This window comes from Musa acuminata, chromosome BXJ2-9 (assembly GCF_036884655.1).
Source record: "Musa acuminata AAA Group cultivar baxijiao chromosome BXJ2-9, Cavendish_Baxijiao_AAA, whole genome shotgun sequence".
Lineage (NCBI taxonomy): Eukaryota > Viridiplantae > Streptophyta > Magnoliopsida > Zingiberales > Musaceae > Musa > Musa acuminata.
Window position 1 is genome coordinate 46,376,135 of NC_088346.1, and position 22,666 is coordinate 46,398,800.

The 22,666-nt window shown below is 33.5% G+C and overlaps 2 protein-coding genes across 5 annotated transcripts; both read left to right on the top strand.

Moving 5' to 3' along the window:
• The first annotated feature begins 5,342 nt into the window (after nucleotides 1–5,342).
• LOC135623660 (protein LATE FLOWERING-like) lies at nucleotides 5,343–7,435 on the top strand. 4 transcript variants are annotated; one of them, XM_065126875.1, is made up of 5 exons: nucleotides 5,343–5,420; nucleotides 5,515–5,575; nucleotides 5,708–5,815; nucleotides 5,911–6,334; nucleotides 6,400–7,435. In XM_065126875.1, the coding sequence occupies exon 5, from the start codon at nucleotides 6,430–6,432 to the stop codon at nucleotides 6,997–6,999; it is 570 nt and encodes a 189-aa protein (XP_064982947.1). In that variant the 5' UTR covers nucleotides 5,343–5,420; nucleotides 5,515–5,575; nucleotides 5,708–5,815; nucleotides 5,911–6,334; nucleotides 6,400–6,429; the 3' UTR covers nucleotides 7,000–7,435. The 4 variants fall into 4 exon arrangements, with proteins under 4 accessions (XP_064982947.1, XP_064982945.1, XP_064982944.1 ...); XM_065126873.1 differs by having other exon boundaries at nucleotides 5,346–5,420; nucleotides 6,411–7,435; XM_065126874.1 differs by having other exon boundaries at nucleotides 5,353–5,420; nucleotides 6,416–7,435.
• Nucleotides 7,436–18,319: 10,884 nt separating this feature from the next.
• On the top strand, nucleotides 18,320–19,356 carry LOC135621912 (protein TIFY 5A-like). Its single transcript, XM_065123538.1, has 3 exons — nucleotides 18,320–18,618; nucleotides 18,701–18,800; nucleotides 18,882–19,356. Exons 1-3 carry the CDS (start codon nucleotides 18,515–18,517, stop codon nucleotides 19,119–19,121), a joined length of 444 nt encoding a protein of 147 aa, XP_064979610.1. The 5' UTR covers nucleotides 18,320–18,514; the 3' UTR covers nucleotides 19,122–19,356.
• Nucleotides 19,357–22,666: the final 3,310 nt, after the last annotated feature.

Consider the following 22,666-nt stretch of genomic DNA (forward strand, 5'->3'; position numbering starts at 1 on the left):
GAGATTCACAATGCTTTTCTGTTAGATATATACACAGTAGGTTCTAAGATTCTGCTTTAATTTATGTAGGTGGAAATGTCGAATGGAATTATGGTTTAGAACCACAAGGTGGCAAGGTGAATGGGGCTAAATGGAGTCATTGGGAAAACTGTTAACACTAAGCTTAGGAATGTAAAAATTTTGTGATTTTTCTATGAAAATATTGTTTCTTACATCCTCTCTAGGAATAGTAAATCTAGAATCTTTTGCTTTCTTTAGAAATATTTTAAGACTATGATGGAGTTTATCTCAGTGGAGGCAGGAGTTAAAAGGAATCTAAAGCTAGTGAGATAAGCACTTCTGAAAACTAAAAATGAACCATTAGTGATGAAGTCACTTGATATGCATTATATGATAGACAACTGAATGTTATTTTTGAATACAAGCTTTTTCCCTGAAACATTATGGTATAGCAGCATGTTGGTGGAATGTTAGCTTGGGCTATGTCATAGCCAATGAGGGTTTAGAAATTAGAACCACAAGGTGATATGGTAAATGAGATTGAGTCGTTGGGAGTATTATTAACACTAAGCTTTAGAATGTAATTAACCAATTAAGTGCTGTGATTTTCCTATGAAAGTATTACTTCTTACATCTGCTGTACGAATTATAAGTCAAAGATCTTTTTCTTTCTTCAGAAATATTTTAAGATATGATGGAGTTTGTCTTAGTTCAGGCAGGAGTTTAACGAAATCTAAGCTACGAGATATGCATTATATATTGTATATCTGCATGTAGGTGGAAATGTTAGCTGGGGCAATGTCATAGTGAATGAGGATTTTCAACTACAAGGTTGTATGGTGAATGGGATTAGATGGAGTCGTTGGCAATCTCATTAATACAAAGTTTAAGAATGTAATTAACCAATTAAATGTTGTGATTTTTCTACGAAGATACTATTTCTTACAACTAATCTAGGAATATTAATCTAGGATCTTTTGCTTTCTTCAGAAATATTCTAAGATTATGATGGAGTTAATCTTAATAGAGGCAGGAGTTCAACAAAATCAAAGGTGGTGAGATAAGCACATGTACAAGCTGCAATGCTTTAAATTGGGCCATTAATGATGCAGCTATGACATATGTACTATATGTTAGTCAACTGAATCTCATTTTTTATTCTGAGCTTGTTCCTAGAAGCATTGTGGTATATCTGCATACACAGAGCTTGTTAGACAACTAAATGTCATTTTTCAATGAGAGCTTGTATCTAGAAGCATTGTGGTATATCTGCATATAACTAATCAAGAGAAAGTTACATGATGGACGATCACCTAAATTCTGGACCTACTATTCCTTTAATACAGTAGTCTCATGAAGCTGCAATTCTTGTGCTTCTCAGGTGGTTCAGATAAAATTTCAAAGATTCAGTTGAAAGTGTAACTGTATGTGAGCAGACCATGATAATCTATTTCTTTTAAGTCTCACATGGCAATTCTCTACAGACAACTGAACAGTTGCTGATTTTTTCCTAATAAGTTGATGTAATCTCTCTCTCTCTCTCTCTCTCTCTCTCTCTATATATATATATATATATATATATATATATATATATATATATATATATATATGTATATGTATATGTATATATATATGTATATGTATATATATATGTATATGTATATATATATGTATATGTATATATATATGTATGAATATATATATATCTCTACATGTGAGCAGACCATGATAATCTATTTCTTTTAAGTCTCACATGGCTATTCTCTACAGACAACTGAACAGTTGCTGATTTTTTCCTAATAAGTTGATGTCTTCTCTCTCTCTCTCTCTCTCTCTCTCTCTCTCTCTCTCTCTCTCTCTATCTATCTATCTATTTATCTTTTGCTTGCTATCTTAACAGTTATCATATGCATACCTGATATCTAAATAGAAAATAGCTAGTTGTCAGTTGGTAATTAGCTTTTGTAGCTTCAATTTTGATTGCTTGAACAGCAGCTGCAATCAATGATTTCTTCTATCTTTCTTTTTCCTATGAAAAACTTACAAGAGTATGCATGAGTTGCTATGTAGAACTGGCACCTGTAGCAAGGTAAAAGATTTTAGATCATTTATGTCTTGGTAATAGCACATGGTGTACAGCATCGTCTTTCGATTTAACCAAACAAATAAACTTATTTAGTGAGATTGCTACTTGATATGTGCATTTCGTGTGTTTTCTGAAACTATGACCAGACTCACTAGGATTTGCTGGTTGTCCAATAAATTGGTACTTATGAAGCATTGAATCCTACAATGTCTTAAGGTTATATACTTTTGCCTCTGGTGGAAACTTGATGTGGAATGCTACACTCCAGAGTCATCTTGCAGTGACCTTGGGCCTTTTGCTTCATCAAATTGGTATTGGAGGGAAATTGTCCATCATGGCTTTTCTTTGTCAATATTCATTATATTTTCTTTTCCTGGTCTCTATAATTTGGATCATGGAGTTCAAAAAAGAAATTTATTTAATTCCATGCAAACTCAGATTAAAAACTTAGTGTTGATTCTGAAAGACCAATGGCTATGTTGGAAACTCACTTCTCTTCATAAATCCAATGTTCTCTTCTAGATCTGTCGTTTACCGGGACATCTTTCTTTCTAAATTGAAAAATACCCTATCCCTTTCACAAAACCTCTAGTCAATCTTCTACTCATGAAAGCCTTAAATTGTTAGGTGCTCTTTGATAAATAAAATAATTTGTTAGCCAAAAGGATCAAAGAGTTTGGAAAGACATGGTTCAAGACAATAAAAACTTGTGGCTGATACAAGATTAAGATGATCTTAACAGGGGAAGCCCAAAAAACTTTATGTCAGCTGTGTGGTTTGAGAAGCAAAATTTGAAGGTCAAATCGATGAAGATCCCACACTAGTTGGTTTGGTTGCATAAACGTGAAAACATGAACACCTAATTTATCAAGTGCTGATATCTCATGAGCTTTTATCTTGGAAATTTGGAAGTCACAATTTTTTGTTTGTTTCTCAGGGATCTATTAGATAGAAGACCTGAAGATAATACTGCATCTATTAGACTAGATGTTACTGTCATTTATAGGATAGTGCTTACATAGTTTAAATGTTTATCGGTTGGTACTGTATACCCTTTTATTGCTTGAACAGTATGCTGCAGTAACTTAGTTCAAAAGCTTGTTAAGAGAACAGATGGGCAATTGGTTTTGTGATATTTTGATTCCTTTGAATAGTCCAAAACCAAGGACTCTTGACTAGTTCTCTGAGATACATGTCATATGACTTGTTATCCATGTCATGTGCAAGTGTGAATAGCATTCGGCACTCTTCATGAACATGTCTATGTTATGTGCACGGATGACTTTTTGTCCAATCAGTTCTAATGTTAATTGCAGCTCCTTTTGTTTATTCCTAATCTTTGTTGGTTGAGTACTGTCGTTATGACTTGCAGGGTGTTTCCATGACTTTAATATATATCTGTTTGAGCCATGTATGTATTCAAAAATTAAGCATTGTCCTTGCACACGTTGCAATTCCGCAGACCAAGTAGCAGTGAAAATTGGCTCATAGTTTGTTTATATGGCTCCTGTCTGTAGCATTATCCTTTTGTTTGTAGCCAATAACCTTGCACTATAACTTCAAAAAATTCATGTGTATCTCACAAAGAACATAGGCACAGTCCTGTTGTTGTCAGCCAGGCTTTAGTGGCCTTATCTTTGTGGTCTACACTTGCCAGCCTGTTCATATCTTGGCAATTTCTTGATGGTCTGGATAAATCTTGTTAACTGTACTGACCCATGTTGTTTCCACTGAACAAAATTTGGAACTCTAAAGCAACTGTTTTCGGAATATCTCCTTGAATTTGCATGAGGAATTAATCTGTTTGCTAGCATATTTTGGCAAATAGTTAGCACATAATTCTGCTTATTTGATCATAATGGTAGCCCTTGTGTATAAGTAGCCAAGTTGAACACAGCACTGATATCTGACGTTTTTTCAGCACCAGTATGGATGTCATTATACATACAATCATATTGAGGTTGGAAGACAGTATAGTGATCTCATACTTGTTAAAAGGTTTTAGATCTTTATTCATGATTTGAGCCTAAACTAGCATTTGATATGAAGTTAAATGCTCAAAAGAAATCGTAATATTGGTGAACTTTTGAAACTGCTTTTTTTTTCTTCGTAGTAGAGAATTTTTTAGAAAATAATTTAGATATATTTTAGAAAATACTCATATTTTAGGTATTTTTTCAATCATTACCCCCATTTTACTTTTTCTCAAACAGTATCTCTAATTTTATCTTTAAAATTTTTTTCCTCTATTACAATATTTTGATCGTTACAGTATTTTTGTTATGGTTAATAAAAACACTGTAAAGTTTACTTGAAAACATTGTAAATGATCTAAATAAATTTCTAACCTCAATCAAACGAATTATAAACCTAAAAATATGATATTATAATGGTTTATGAATAATGACAACTAAAGAGATACCATATGATGTTTCTCATAATGTTTTTTTAATAACATTTATAATATTTTCAGTATATTAATAAAATATTATAAATATTATTGAAGAATACTATAAACGAATCAAATAAAAACACTATGAGAGATGAAAACTAATAAAAAAAATAGACTGAAAAATTTAGGAGGAAAATATTTTAGAGATATTTTGGATTTTTTAAATTAAAAATATTACTAAAAATATCTAAGATATTTTAAAAAAAATTAAAGAGGAGATATTTTTTAAAAAAATTCAAAATATGAGTATTTCATGAAGGAATCGTCCTTCCATAAAAAATAAAAAAATCTTACAAGATTTAGTTTATGTTGTTTGTTGTTTGTGGGATTGTTGTTGCATGGATTTCCCCATGGATGCCAGTAAAGGTCAATGTCTGTGTGGGTGGCATGTCTGATAGTAGCAGTTCCTATGCACATATCCAGCATACAGTGTCCCATCAAAGACAATACCATAACTGCAGAGCCGTACGTCACAATAATTCATGCAGGACCATTTGCCATGGAGGAGCATTAAGAACGAAATGTGCGGGTACGGTCTCTTGCCTTCTTGCTGCGTTGCTGACGGAGCTTTTCTGTTTTGTTATGGTCCATAGAATAAAGTTACCTCTTTTTTCTTTTTTTATCTTGGACAACTTATGGGTTCAATCCATTATCTCCCAAGTACTGCATTCACAGAAGTGTTTCCGAGTTCCATTTTTTACAGCACTACTCAGCTGGATTCAAGATTATCACTCCCTAATTCTTGCTTGCTCTAATATTAATATCTGTAGATCAAGTTACTCTTTCTAGATGTTGGACAACTGGAAGGTGCAATCTTTCATCTCCAGATGTTGCATTCGCAGATGGGTTTCCAGGTTCCAATTTTGTTACAGCCTTACTCAGGTGGATTCAACATTATCACTCCCCAATTCTTGTTTGTTCTAATATTAATATCTGTAGATCAAGTTACTCATGTTGGATCTTGGACAACTTGAAGGTGCAATCTTTCATCTCCAGATGGGTTTCCAGGTTCCAATTTTGTTACAGCCTTTACTCAGGTGGATTCAACATTATCACTCCCCAATTCTTGTTTGTTCTAATATTAATATCTGTAGATCAAGTTACTCATGTTGGATCTTAATATTAATATCTGTAGATCAAGTTACTCATGTGCAATCTTTCATCTCCAGATGGGTTTCCAGGTTCCATTTTGTTACAGCCTTCCTGGGCTGGATTCAACATTATCACTCCCCAGTTCTTGTTTGCCCTGATGTTAGCTGAGAATGTCGAATCAAAAGGTAGGGTTCTTGATGTGCTAATTCCTGTGCAAGGATGTTGTTTGTGGCATTAATTGGACATGTACAGTAATCTAGGGTGTATTTTGTGTTAGTAGGCTGCACTTGAAGGTGGTGGGCAGCAGCTGTGTCAGTGTTCTTTGCAAGTTGGAAAGGGCAATATGGGGCAGTTCTGTCTGTGTCTTCCACACCCTTCCTTTCGTGGTCTCAGTTGCTTGGCAGTCTGCCCCACGCATCCAACCCAAGGAAAGCTATCCCAAGCAAGGCCTGACCACAGAACCCCTCTACAAAAAGGTATATTCCTTGCCTTGGATTCACCTTTCTCATTAGTATTAATTTCAATGATGGGGAAGCAACTCATGTGTGCGTTTGTTGTTGTGTCCCCTGTTCCAACCTATTTTTGGTGCTGTACTCACCTGCGGATTTGCTTCTCTCTGCCAATGATGGAGTCCTTCCACCTCTAAGATCTGTTGACTTTGATGTTGCAGACACTTCTCTACATTATATGACATTTTTGGGAAGGTAGAGACTTGCTTCTTCTGTTCACTCTTTTCATGGTATATGACCTGCTAATTCCCCCACCGAAGTCTTCTGCTAGTCCAGTTGCAGAGAGTGTGATGGAATCTCCTCCTCCTCCTCCTCCTCAAGAGACACAACAGCCGCCGCCCCTTGATCTGTCGCTCGCCTTGGCCCCTTCCTCGCCTTCCTCCGATCAGGAGACCAAGTACGTGAAGCTCTTCCCCTGCCTCTTCTGCAACAAGAAGTTCCTCAAGTCCCAGGCGCTCGGCGGCCACCAGAACGCCCACAAGAAGGAGAGGAGCGTCGGGTGCAGCTCCTACCTTTACCTCGCGCCCACCGCCGTCGCCCCCACCACCGTCCCTCCGCCGCCGCTTCCCATCGCGTCCCACGCGTGCAGGTACCTTCCTCTCACCGACTACTCCTCCGTCAGCCACTTGGACGGCTTCAGCCCCGCCCGCAGGGCCCCCCGGTTCGCGGCCGACCACCCGCTGCTGGCGACGGTGAGTAGCGGCAGGGCAATGTGCGCCGCGGGGGACCTCTCCGCGAGCGGTGACGAGACCATCGACCTGCTCAACTGGCGGAGAGGGTCCCACCCCACGCAGGAGCTCCCAGCCGTCCCTGCCGACGGCGACGGCCCGGCCGAGCTCGACCTGTCGTTGAGGCTCTAGTGTTTGCGTTGTTGCTACCTGTTATCAGTTCACTGCTCGTTTCGGTTGAGCTGCACCGGGGTTTGGCTTCGCCGCGTCGGCTGAGCTATAGGTGGGGGGAGGGGGCCGTTGGCGGCGGGATGGTGTTGGAGTGGGAAGAAGACACGGCCATGTGATGTGGGTGGGCATCGTGTCATATGGTGGTGGGGCAACGGATGCGTGCATTGTGGATACTGTTGACATCATTGTCTCCCCTCTCCTGCTCTCTATTGTAGCTCATAGGCCAATCCTTTGGAGGTCCGTCCTCACATCAAGTGCTACTTAAACTTGTGATGATATCAAAGGCTCTAAAGAGGTTCTCTTCATGCTTTGAATCTTTCGATCATGTATAATAAAAAACTGTTTTAAGTAGAGATGACATGATATTGGAAAGAGATGTCAAAGGCAATTCTAACCAGTGGAGAAGTTGTTCTCACGAACTTACTTAAAATCTTAAGTGTGTTCTTGCTATTTAATTCGAATAAAAACAATTCGATCGTGACATCAAGACTCGAGAGATGAGTATGCGGCAATGTGGGTGGCAGGGATGATTGAGAGTGGTACGGTTAATTATTTGCTGGAGGAAGAAGACGACGACACTCCAGTGCTAAGAATGGTGCAGCGCTGTAGGCACTGTAAGAATGATATGTTTGTCAACGGTGACACAGTGACCTCTTAGTAACTTTCGGCATATAGGACTTTTATCCATCCTAGTAATAGATAAATATCAATACCAAAACTATATGATGTTATATCAATACTTAATCGAACAGATAAATCAATACTGATTACATAGCACCAAGTATTAGCAACCAAATAATGGATTAATCTCATATCAAGCTTCTTAATGTTGGCCTTTACCACAAAAGAAAAAAAAAAAATTTGTGTTCATGATTACTCTACACAAACTTTACAGGATTCATTTTCCTTTGATGCCTTACCTTTCATTATAGGACCTACTGTGTGACAGTATATTATAGACCATTTGTGGACACTAGAAACAATCTATCTCATCCTCAACCACAAGGATATCATTTCTACTAATAATATTTCAGCTTTGGTAATCAAGAAAGGTGGATGCTAATATCAGAACTAGAAATTCACACCACTATGGGTAGATATTGGATATCTAGAGAAATCCAACTTATAAACTCTCATCCCTGTCATCCCTATGAGAGCCTCTTACATCTAGTCATATGCTGCTCATGATTGAGGAAGGAGAACTGCATGTTCTATTGATTTCTAGTCACAGGGGATTGGAGAAAGAAAGAGTGCTCATGGAATCAAGTGGATTGATAGGTGTGGATATCATAAAGAATTCTGACATACTGGCATCCCTATCAGGAGCCTCATCTATGAATTGTACATGTGTCTATAGAGAGAGAGAGAGAGAGGACAAATGAGCTTGTTGCTTGTTAGATGCGTGCAGCATAATATCTATAGAGTAGCAATGGCTGTTTGAATGCTTTTAGACCAGTCCATCATGCTGCTACAGACATCAACCCGTCCGCATTGGTTTTCCTCACACCTTTGTTGCTGCGGCTCTCTATGGTCCCCATAGCAGTGAGATCTTGAGAGACACAAGTGACAAAGATGATGGCTTCTTCTTCGTCTTGTTACATGCTCGCAGGGTTTAGAGAGAGGGGCAAGGTTTTGGATTGTGCGTGCAGTAAATAGCTCCCCAGCAGTAGTGGGGTGGGCATCTCAAAGCAGTCACACCACCACATCACAGTCCGATGCTCGCACACAGAGAAGAACCTGAAGGCGTGGCTTCGGATAACCATGAAGCCGGCAAGAGGTTCGCATGTCGCGGTCACATCTGCATCTTGCAGTGCTTCTGCAATTTTTTGGCCTGTCATTGTAGCTCTGTGGACAAAGTCACATAAGAACAGCCGCATTGGATGCAAGACACCGGCACAAGATGTGGGCAGTGATTAAAGAGAAAGAAAAGTTGCAGTGGGATGGACGGTTTGGGAGCACCCTCCAGTATTTTCGACAATGAAAGGTTGGTTCTTTGCGATTTGGACGATTGAGATTTGAACCGTAGTAATAGTGAAAAAGTAAAACATGTATCACATCATGTTTTTTTTCTTTGTTTTGGCACAATCGATAGAGAATATAGGCATTCTACTTGCTAAGGATAAGACTGAGTGCTTTAGCACTTTCTTTTTCTTTACTAAAAGGATTGCTAACGATAAGATCGTAGGCATAAACAATCGTAATATATTATTGTTATATAAAAAAATCTTAATATTAGAAACTAAAATTAAATAATAATATATCATTCATAAAATCTTTATTTTATTCGAAAACTACAGCAATATCGATATGCAAGGAAAACTAAACTCGTTTTCTCCTCTCTTCTTATTATTGATAGGACGATTATGAGCAATTGATTAAGGATAAAAAAATATAAAAGAAGATTTATAATATCTGAATGGAAGAGTTCCTCCCATCAAGATCATCTTTTGATTAATCCTATTATAATTTGATTTCCTTTATATTGATTGATAATCATAATCAAAATCCAATGATATCTATAATATATCTTACCTAATTAGATATGATCATATAATTTGATATTCTCCCACTTGACCCATTAATTGGTAATATATAAAAATTTTAAAATTAAAATAATAAAATATAAATTTATTTAAAAATAATTTTACTTAATTGAATTATAAAATTTTGAAAAATATTTTATGTATAAGTATGAATTTTATAAAATAGGCTAATAAATCTAATAAATATAATACTATATTAAGTATGACTATCGATCTAAGTAATAATGGTTGTATGTCATCAATATCATACTTAACTTTATATACCATAACAATGTTGGCCCTTCCTAATGTAATCCAAAATTATTCTTATAATTTATCTTATCAAAATAATCCTATTAGTACATTCAATCATAATATATATATATATATATATATATATATATATATATATATATATATATATATATATATATACATTAATATGAATAAGATAATAGAAATAAATAACTTTAATTATATAAATAAAAATATTAATTATAATATGTACTCAAACATATATCATCATATCTTTTATGACTTAATTACAAATCCAATCATAAAAATACATTCTTTTAAATACTTAAGATTATTAGTCTTAAGTGAATGGATTAATAATTAATATAGTGAAACTTAAATTTTTAATTGATATTAATTATTTTTGGATTTTTTTTTATTATCAAGTACTTTATATTATAAGACATAAAACTACTAACATACTTACTATTCTTAGAGAAGAAAATTACCATAATATATCACAAAGTATGTTCGGTGATTTGATAATTAAGTCTAACTACATCAAGTTTGAGATAAAATTTTACGGTCATAAAGCTCGGACTCAAAGAATACCACAAAATCAACTTTTATTATTGAAAATATAATAATATATTATTTAATTTTTTTTTTATAAATAACCCCTTTAATTAATAAATATAAAATATAAAAATATAAAGTAATTATTTATTATAAAAATAATTTATAGAATCAACGTATGAGAATACTATCATTTCAAATTGATATATTTATATATATGAGAGTATATAATACTTCATCCCTTTTAGATATCTTATTATTTTCTTCATAACTCAAAATCATAATAAGTCACTAATGATTCTTAATGAGTTTATTTTTTAAAACTAGAGAAAATGTCTCATTATGATCGATGTATTTTTTATAAGTAAAACTATTGACCATAAATCTGACTGCTATATTGTTTGATATTATCTTTTAAGTCTTTATATAATAGACACTTTTTTTATTATTGGATAATTTATATTGAGATATTAAGAGATAGATCTTAAGGATTACTAAAACTATCAAAAAAAGAATATATTAATTGAGTCTAATTAATATATAATTTTATTCAATAAATGATAAAATTAAAAAAAAATTAATCAAAATATTTTTTAAAAAATAACTTTGAAAAGAATTAGATAAAAAAATTATTCATTTTATATGCATAATTAAAAGCATGTTACATGCTCCTTTTGAAAATAGTAAAAGATTCTTTTGACTCCTATGTCATAATATGATTTTTGTAAATATACTACGTAATAATAAAAAAAATGATAAGTCTCCTTTCCTAGAAATCTTATATTACCAAATTTAACTTTTCTCGTATTATGATTATGACAATAAAATCTATAACCCTTTGAATTTTTTAGATAAATAATAAAATATCTAAAAATGATTCTTAAATCTATTTTTTTTTCATGTGAATTGAAGACCCTTATTTTTTCATAATAATCCTAAATATTTAAATGTCTTTAATTGGGTTTCCTACTAATTCATAACTGAAAGGAAATTGATGGAATTGACTTACTAAAAACTCAGTTCAAAATATACATAATTATCCTTAGAACTTCTCCTCATATTGATTTAAGTATAGATGAATAATCCATCGTACTCCTAATCATATATATAAGAGTACAATTTTACCTTTTAATAATTTTGTTATGTTGTGGCACAACTTGTAAAGTATACTAAATATCTTGTTTTTCTAGAAATCTAGCAAAAGGATCAAAATTATGATTGGATTCATCATATTTATAATTAAATTGACCACCCCCATCAGATATAATAATATTTAATTTTTTTATCTAATTATCTCTTGACTTTATTTATATACATCTAAAAGTGTGAATAGACTAAGACATTTGATAGTTATATCTCAACAAGTAATCTATAAAGGTGATATAATGTCTATCTCTACTAAAACAAGGAATATAGAGTAGCCCTTATATGTAAGCATATATAATTTTAAGGAGTTTATGAAACTATATTTCATTTCAATATTTGATTTCAGGATCACTGTAAACTTAAGATTTACATTAATTTTATACAAACCATCATACAAAATTCAAAACTTTATTAAATCATGATGAGTTTATCTCCACCAAAAAAAAATATCTTGATAATTCTAAATAATGAAAGGAAAACTTTTATTCTAGAATTATAAGAATATAATATTAGATGAATAATCTCTAAGTGATAAGTACCAACTATTATGACTTTTAATTTAAGATGATTATCTATAATGATAAATATTTCATACTCTTTTAGTTCTCATATTAAAATAAATATCTATTATTTGTAACATATGTTAAAGCATTATAATCAATCTATAAAGTATTAAAAAAATAATTTTTGTAATATTTGATTCAAAACATATAAAGGCCGGGCTTATATTTTTTTTCCTTTCAAATCATATCATGTAGTCCTTCTTCACATGGTCTTTCTTGCCACAGAAATAACATTTTACTATGAAAATTTATCTTTTATGAGTTTATGTAATATTTCTAAACTCAAGTGATTTACGCTTCAATTTTCTTTTATTGTTACCCACTCTTTGAGTAGTACCCAAAATATTATGAGTCTTTTCTACTTTAATCTTAATTCTTCCTATACATATATATTAGTCAGCTCATCTAAGTTTCATTTATCCTTAATTTTATTATAATAAATTTTAAATAAGTCAAACTAAGAAAAAATATAATTAAGAATAAATTATACAAAAAAGAACTTAACTATATTCATGCTCAATATTCTTGAGCTTATAGCTTTGTCAATCATATTGAAAATATAATTTTAAATTCCTCAAATATTGTCATACTGAATTTTATTTAGTTCTTCATTAATATGTCAGTCAATGACTTGTTAATAAATTTAAATTGTTTTTTAAAATATTCTAGTATGCTAGTTGTAGACTACCATGAAGTCTAAATATTATTAATAATTATCATAAAGTTTAATTATTTATTTTATCACATTATTAGTTGTAGACTGTCATACTAAATTTTAGACCTTTTTCGATCATTTATCTTAATTATTTATTTCATGAAACTTTTAGTAGTTATATTTATGATTCTTTAAATCTGTTTGATCAAAGTCTAATACACTCAAAGTAAATTGTATATGCTCAAGTCATTTATAATATTTTAATTTAAAAAATATAGGAATATTTATAAGAATGCAATGAATGAAGTATTACTATAATAAAATAGTTAGTAAATGTTGAACTATTGATATCATATCTATTTTACTTATGAAATATTGACATATCTAGTGTTCACATAAACTTATTTATAGAGGATTGATATCATGTTTATGGAATAGTATTACTATTTTTAGGTATATAACTCAAAACTGTAAATATATTCAAAATAGTATCATCTTAGCCTATTACATAATTATTTAAGTAGATTCTCCTTTAGGATTATCTAAATATCCTAATTATATGTATCTTTGTGAATACTTGATATCATTTAAGCTTAAGTTTTTAATATAATTTTATAAGTTATTGATCTAGGCCACTTTAATAACTACAAGACCAATATAATAATATAAAATATAATTTAAAAATATTATATAAATAATAAAATATTTATTATAATTTATATCCCATATGTCTATCATCTTAAGCCACTTTGCTAGTTGCCAATTAGAGAAAACTTAAGGATATGAGTTACAAATAATATGCACTAAATTTTTTCAATCTAATTTATATCAAAATAGTTCAAAAATAATAAAATATAATCATCATAATTATAAATTATTCATTAGTATAAAAAAAACTTATATGATAACTATAATCATCTTGAAAAATAAATCATATCTTTATATAAAAAATAAATATTATTTCATAATTTCATGAATAACGAAACAAATATCTATGAAAAATATTTATATTTTTAATTATCACATGTAAATTTTTATTAATTTGTCATATGAGAAAATTATAAAATAAAATCATAATTTATGATTTTTAAATTTCGTATAGAACCCTAAATTAGACTAGTTAGCCTTATTTAATTGGATAAGCTTAGAATTGGACTACCTAAATTAGACTCATAAATTTGGGCTAATCATTCACCCAATTAGGCTCAAAAATTGATGAAAATTTGACTTTCTCCTAATTATATCAAAAATTAATTTATTGAATCTAAATACAATCAAGTAGTCAAAATATAATCATTATATTTGATTAAAATAAATCAAATTAGTTAATTTCGTAATTGAGGACACAAGTCAAAATTTTTTAATTTTTGAAAGACAAAACTATACTTTTTCGTAAGATAATAATAGAAATATTTAATTTTTAAAGGGCATAAACGTAAAATTTAAGGATACATATTAGAATTTTTTTATTTCTAAGAGATAAAAATATCTCTTTAGAAAAACATAATTCTCATATGGCATTCCATTGTGCCCACGTGCGGGTCTCGTCGATAGTGCACCAGTTATTCATTTGCACGCTACCCGCGGTGGCATAGTTCTTCTCACACAATCGATCAGTGACCTCAGTGGTTGTCATGCCATGTTGTCATGTTCCTCACAAGTGGAACACTTCCATAGTGCGTCGTTGATCAAGCGTCATCGAAAGATTGTCTCACCATGCGACTGTGCACATGCACCGACCGACGAACTCCACAATCATCATAGTGTATGGCACTGCCCATGTGTCTGTTGCGTAATTACTGAGAACCGCAACCTTCAACATCCAGTTGACATCGATTAGGCCAACAGATGTTGCCACAATGACATTACTATAGTTGTCATAGGTAACGACATTGCTACAATCGCAGCAATGCTATAGTCACCATAGCCACTATAGGTAGTGGCTCTACTGCAGTCGTCATAGGTAGCGTGGCTATTGTAGTCACCTACAACCAAGGCAAGCCGACCGTCGCAAGGCTGCTATACATAAACAGTCATGCATATGATCGTCATTGGCTATCGCAATCTACAACACTTTCGTTGTGTACGCAACCATTGGCCACAATTGGGCTAGCGACTATTAGAGGTCGTCGCTCTCAACAATATTATCACCGACAGTAAGATGTCAATAGTAGTCCATCGATTAAATATGAAGAATCTCGCATTGTCGACAAGCAGTCGATATGACGGACTACATAGAAAAGCAAATCGACAATACCTTTTTATAAGTGAAGGGTACTAATAAATATATCTAAATACAAAATAGATCTAAAATATTTTTATAATATAAAATATCTGATTTCAAAACATGACTCTGATACCAATTGTATGCATAAAAAATCATAATATACTATTGTTATGCAGAAAAAAGTTAATGTTAGAAGTTAAAATCAAATAAAAATAGATCAAATATAATATGGGTACCTATGTTATTCAGAAAGTCATTATATGATCTCAAGCATAGTATCGTTAGATCTGAAAGCTATAATAATTATGATCTACAAGGAGAATTAAACTCATCTTTTTCTCTTTTTCTATTCTTTATAGGATCACCACGAGTAATGAATTAAAAACAAAAATAAGTTGAAAAAAGATCCGTAATCTCTTAACAACTTGTTGTTTTGTCTCTAAAAGATGATTTCTTTTTATATGCGAGAACAAAAAGTCTAAAATAAATAATTAAGATAATTCCTCTTCTACTTTCCCTAGCTTTAAAAAAAAAAAAACTTTAATAGCTTACATAAGGAGGAAACTCATGCTCATTCCATTAACATTGTCTCATGTCATGGCTGCTTTCACTTCAAGAAAAGAAGCCCACATCAGGAGAAACCTCATGTTCATTCCTTTGACATTGTGTCTCGCGTCATTGCTGCTTCATTGTGCACAAGACACAGCATGCACAAACCTTGGAACTTAATCTATCAAATGAAGTTGAATTTTCCATGTGTAGCCTCCAGATTCAAACACAAAACTTTATGTTCTGATATTATATTGAAGTGTTGATGTTAACCCATCCAAACTTTATATTCTTGAAAATATAAAGAACAATTCCTTTTCTTACTGTGAAGAACTATGTGATTGGTGTTGAGAAGAAAGTCATCTGAACAATGAGAGCAAAACATGTATATGGTGTCAATTATTTTTAGTGGAGATTGACACAGCATGATGGAGACTCTCTCTAATAAGTGTATGGCTATGAGGTTGAACTGACTGCCTAAGTATCATCATTAGACTCACCTATATATTATTGTGTTAGAAAATAAGAATTCCACATGAGATGGAAATATTATAGCTATGTACACCAACATTTTCTTTTGGTGCAAAAAGACATCTAAATTTAATTCCTCATGATAAACCTGTCTGTGTCACATGAATTGGTTCAATTAATTCCTCATCTAAATGAAAGATTGAAGAGGGCATTTTACACATGATGGAGGAAAATGGATGATGGCTTCCTTTTGACAAGTCCACATTTTATGAAACAAATACATGCTTACTTGTCCTCATGTTCTCATCATCAAAACCACACTCACTATCCAATCACATCTACCTTCACCAAACAAACAAACAAAAAAAAGGGAATCACAATTCCAAGTGATTTTAACATTGTGCTTATCACATTTGTTGTTGATGAATGATACCTCTTTTTCATTAAAAAGATCAAACTATACAAATGGAAATATGAAATTTACTAATGTCTCCCACTAAAGAGAAAAATCAAATCAAATTTTCATCTGATTAATTTAGTATACTTCATATTAGCTAATCTACCTTGAGATTTCTTTCTTCAATATGACCACACACTGCCATATCAAATTCTTCTTCGATAATTAAAAAAAAAAACCCTTATTTTGTCCAAGGGTATGACCCAATTATCCTTATAGTATAGCTTGGGAGATGCCCAAATTAAATTATATACTCTAATTAATCTTGTCATTGTATCTTCTACCTTCATCATTCATTCAGATGAGAGGGAGATATAGGTTGATGCGACACAATGTGATAGGTGAAATATTGACCCCAACAACGGTTTATCGCAAAATAGTTTTCTTATTAACTCGTTATAAAAGATTATCTAAGACACAATCCATCATAAGATAAGTGGTCGAGTCCACATCAGCCCTCGAGCAACCGATCAAATCTTCCATTTGATCACATCGGACTTCTTACGCGGACGACCTTGAATCGAGTCGAGTTGATCTAGGCATCACGAAAATCATAATGCTTCCCCAAAGTTGATTACAACCCATTAACCAAGTCTTATTCTTCGTGATGCAAATAGTTTGAAGTTCAACCAATTCTTGAAACAATTTGTTCTCCATCAGCACATTGCAAGCAAGTATATATATAGTGGAGATGCCATCAACCATTTCAATGTCAGGTAAACCTTTACCACTGCTCAGTCTTACCAACAACCCATATTCTTTGTGGCTGAGACTCATCCAACACATTATGCTCGAGCAAAATGGGGTGGTCATACATCAACATCTGAATGGTCTTAAAGAGAACAACTAGTGGTTTTTATAGTCTTAAGAAATCAATAGGCATAAATAAAGTTGCTTTCTTCCACTTGAGTCTTGAATTGTAGATTTCTTTAATGGCTTCATGCAGTGGGGAATTTTCTTCGGTGGTTTGATCTTTGCGAGCGTGAAATCAGAAAAGTCCCCATAACACCCTTTCGATGTTTAATTTAATAAACTAATCAGAAAAGTCGAATATATTTCGATTCAAGTTTTGTTTCTTAGGCATGCTTATGAAACCCTTTTTATAGTGGGTTCCCTAAATCATTACCTTCAAATGATACTATTGAACATGGGATGTGGTACATTGATTTTAGACATAACTATCACTATGGTGTCGGTCGTATTGTGCCAAGGTATCGAACACGTGATGTCGAGTTATTTATCACGTGATATCAAGGTATCATACGCATAGCGCAGGGTGTCAAGTTGTCGAGGTATCAGACGTGTAGACGTGTAGCACTGAGGTGTCAACCTTAACGTGTCGGATATGTGAGTTTGACATGTTGGTAAGATGGTGTTGACGTATCAATCACATTATTCTACTTATAACATATACATAAATAAATTAAATTTATTTATTATAAGATACATAATCAAATAATATTTTTAAGTTTTTTTTATAAAAGATAAATAACAAAAATAAAAATTCAATTCAAAGTGTTTACCAACTAAACTAGTCAGTACCTTCATCATCCAAAATCTTTTTAAACTCTACTTTGATCCAATAATCTATTCCAATCCACAATTTTTCCTATATCTACCTCATTGGAAAATATTTGGATTTTAATTATTAATTTATAATCATCCCCAAATAGTTAGAAATAAATATACAAGTGTACCTACTACGGGCCATCATATTTAATGACTATAAGTACCTAAAATATTTATAATATACCTACCATCTTAATCATCATTAAATCACTTCCACTAATTAAATGATATAATTAAACTAATCGATATTAATACCTACATAATTTGGTCAAATTAAAGTCATGCGGTAGGCATATGGTGGGAAGGTTGGCGCAAATCGACGAAGGAAGCTTTAGCGCACATGGCCCGCGTGCTCCACGTGCGCCTCCCCTCTCTTCTTCTTCCTCCCCGTCGTCTTCCTCCCGTGGAGAACGCGTATATGACACCTGCCCTCCTTCGCTTCCTCCTCCCTTGTCATCGCCCTACACCCAAATAGCGCTTCGAGAAGCACTGCAGAGACAGAACACGATGGGGTTCGGTTGCGATCCCGAGCTCCGGCTCTCGCTCGGCGGCCGCGACGACGACGAAGGCAGCAGCTCGAACGAGCAGTGCAAGTCTGCGAGGCTCAGCAGGTGCGTAGTATTGTGTTTGCGTCACGGAGAATTGGAAGCAAGAGTTGATGATTCATGTAGGGAGTGGTTGACGTCTTCTCAGGGTTGAGTCGATGCTGAGAAGCTCGACGCAGCACCAGCAGCAGGTGACGACGGTCTTCTGCAATGGCCGGGTCTACCTCTGCGACGCCACCGAGATCCAGGTTCCTCGTCGACCTGATCTTACTTCTCTCTCCTCCTTCTGGTCCATGCACGGCTACTGATCAATTCGATTCGCCCCGCAGGCAAGAGCGATCATATCCATGGCCAGGAGGGAGATGGACGACACGATGACAAAGAAGAACCAGCAGCAGCCGACGGCGCCGCCACCTCCTCAGGCTGTGCCGCAGATCCTCAACCCCGGGCTGTCCATGAAGCGATCCCTGCAGCGGTTCCTGCAGAAGAGGAAGGCCAGAATCAGCGATGTCTCCCCTTACACTCAAAGACACAAGCTGTTCCTCCCGATCGAATCACAGCAGGCTTAACTCCTGCAACTGTTCTTGATACGCTTCAAGAAGAGAGGACCAAAGAGATGATTGTATTGTTCTCCCTTTCTGATTTCTTATTCCTTTTTCCTGATATGTTTGAGCTTGACATAGGCGTTGTTTTACGTATCAGGCTTTTGAAAGGTCTCTCCGTCCATATTGTATTATGTTTGATCAATTCAAGTTTGCTGCAAATTAATGGGTATTGATAATAGCACGGGTGATTAATAACTTAGTTGGTGGTCATCGGTGCAATGGGCTCGTGAGAAATCGTCTGTTATACATGGATATGTGTATCCGTAAGGTTTTATTTTTTTCGAAGCATGTGAGCTCCAAAAAATATCTTTGAGGGTAAAGAAGACCCGAAAGACTTACAAACCATTGGTTCTCCTATTTTTCAACTAATATAAGACTAATATGATCTTATCAATGCTCTCTCGTAGAGGAGAGCCAAGAGCTCAAGAGCCCTCCTTCTAACGCTAAGCATTGAGTATGTCATTTATTTCTATAATGATTGAGGAGTAGGAGAACCAAAGACTCATAAGCCCCCCAAGTCTTCTTTACCCTCATAAGCACCTTTTGGATCTCATGTACTCCAAAAAGATAAAACCACCCAGGTATACTCATCTGTCCAAAAACAGTAATTCCTTGCAAGCCCATCACACTAATAATTATCAACTAAATAACTTATCAAATTGGTGCTAGAAGGAAGCTCTTGAGCCTATGGCTTTTCTTTGGGAGGGAGTACCACTTTGAAATGGCAAAATTGTACAAGTATACTTATTTGCAAAAAATAGATAATTCTTCGCGAGCCATCGACTAGTGACTAAGTGACTTCTCAAAAGAGATGGAGAGAAAACAAATTATTTTCCTATCAAAGAGGACTTGGCTGTTCATCAGCACTAAAAATTACCATGTTAAGATAGTATATCTATCTGGACCTAATAAGTCAATTCAAATTTTTTTTTAATGTGGAATTAAATCTGGGTATTACATTCTTTCACATAATAGTAACTCTTGGAGAATACTTTCACATTATAGTAATTCTTGCATAATATTATAGAACAATCAATATTCATTGAAATTATTTGTTCTTTAAGAAGAAATCTTTCCAAACTTCAATTCCTTATCCTTCTAACTAAACTTATATTATCATAAACAATTCTTTTATTTGTTTAGTTTGACAAAGCAATTGTTTGGACTTCAAAGACATTTTTATTTAAAGAAATCAGCAACCTCATAAATGAGCCTATTCATTCTGTGCATTATTCAGCAAGAAGAAAAGTAGTAGAAGAAGAAGCTCTTCACAGTCAAACACAATGTAAAATCCTGAGTTTGATTCTTGGAGAACATATGCACCACATGTAAAATCTCAAAGGTCAAACCATGGACACCACAACAAGACATTTTCCTCAAGGATTCAATGCTGTCCTTGTCACCTTTGCTGTTGAACATATGGAGATTGAAAATTGGCTGTCAAAGGTTTCTCATATGTGATGTCCAAAGAAAAGAGCACCAGCATATTCTAGATGGAGTACTGTGAGATGTGGAGGAAGTAGCAAAGTCCTCATTTGGTTGCAAAGGTGGTGTGCTTAGTTAAGGCAGATATCAGGTGGACTAAATCATTTGCAGTGGGTTTGGCAAGTCATGCCAAATCTTTGTGTGGGAGACAGTGGGCTACTAGCTAACATCAAACTGGCATTACCACAGGCTAAGTTGACTAAGATCCCAATATAAAGAACTTTTCTAGATATGTAGGTTTGAAACATCATTATCTAATCAATCTTTTCGAGCTAAAAAAGATGAGTATATTTAGTATACCCTAACTAGACTAATGATTTAGATGTAAAAATTTATCAGATGAGATCAAACTTTAATAAGCAAGGCTAATTCTTCTTCATCATCATCATACTAATGTTTAATATGACACTTTGTATAATAATTATATAAGCAAACTATCATTGTTGCTCCATCGAAATATAAATATATGATCACATAAGTATAATTGTAAAATAATCATGAACACCGAGTTCAAGATCAATCTATCGTTCGCAAAACCCTTGGATGACACGGATAGCAACAATTATTTTAGTTCTTGAAATCTCAACCTCGTACTAGTAGAGACATCACAAACAACACAATGTCGATCCATCCATTGGACCTTACCATGACTAATTTTCATTATCGATAACATGAAACAAGTCTTCGAAGAAGAGTCAACATATAAATAAATGCCATAAGGCCCATTTGAGGTCTATACAATGAAACTATAATTGACACTTCTTTGGAAGCTTTTAAGAGAATAGAGAATAAGCTATATTGAGACATCCGAGTTGATTAGTACATTATTACACTAGTAATATGTTAAAGATTTGAATCCACGTACATGCGGTATATGCGTCATCGCGAAACTTTCTTCTATTTTAGCATCCAACGATTATGAATCTAAAGATATATCAATATTTTTCCAACCAATTTCACAAAATTGGGTGTCCCATATTGAGATTTTTTTTGGGTAAATCCAACATAAATTATTTTATGGCATTCATTTCAGAAAATCATAAACCATCCTTCTTACGACCATTATCATTTGCCTCAATTTATCTGTGAGAATTCAATGTTTAAATCTGTATTGGGGACACCAAATTACGACCGAATGGAATGGATCAAATTCAGATTTACATATATAAATAAGCTTGTGTGTTTGGTTTCGTAGATAATTTGACGAAATAAACATATGATCAGAAAGATAAGAAAATAACATTATATTTGGTGCTATGGCAATCATCCTCAGTCAGTCGATTCTTTCTACTCAATTTGAACTCTCAAATCCTCGTTAGATCTTTTTTCGATATGAGTAAATATGGACTTCAACAGTGAAAGGGTTTTAGTGAGCACACTTTTGGTGCAATACCCTAATAGAGATTACACAATCAAGCTCTTCTCGAGTACTAGAGAATTTTACCTTGGAAGAAGTCATCACATTGGGTCGATTAAAGCTTCTTAGGTGGATTCCTTCCTCGCTGATGAGTCATCATCGTTGGTCGGATTTCTTGTTCATGTCTCTACTCTCCAAAAAGGATTTTTACTAATTTAGAAAAAAAAAGTCAAACCCAATGAATATGTCAAATCACATTCACAATCAAGATCGCCATTTAACACTTTCAATTTTCTTTTCTAACTTTATTTAAGTTCGACATCCTCTCTTTTATCATTAATTCTCAACATAATATTTTTTTACGTGATCAAACCTACCCACCATTGTTATCATTATAAGTTTCAATAAATATTTTTCACTTAGATACCTAATTCATATTTAAATGAGTTGGGCTCAAATCTAAGGGCCTAATATAGGGTCACCATTGGTACATATCTTATGTGATTTTATCCCTTATAGTTAGTTATTTTTAGTATTTCTATCTTTATACTTTAAAAGGTTGCATTAGCATTCCTATAATTACGAAAGTGAAACATCTAGGTCCATTTATCCTAACGTCATCGATTTTACTAACGAAGACACAAAAACAAAGGATAAAAAATAATTT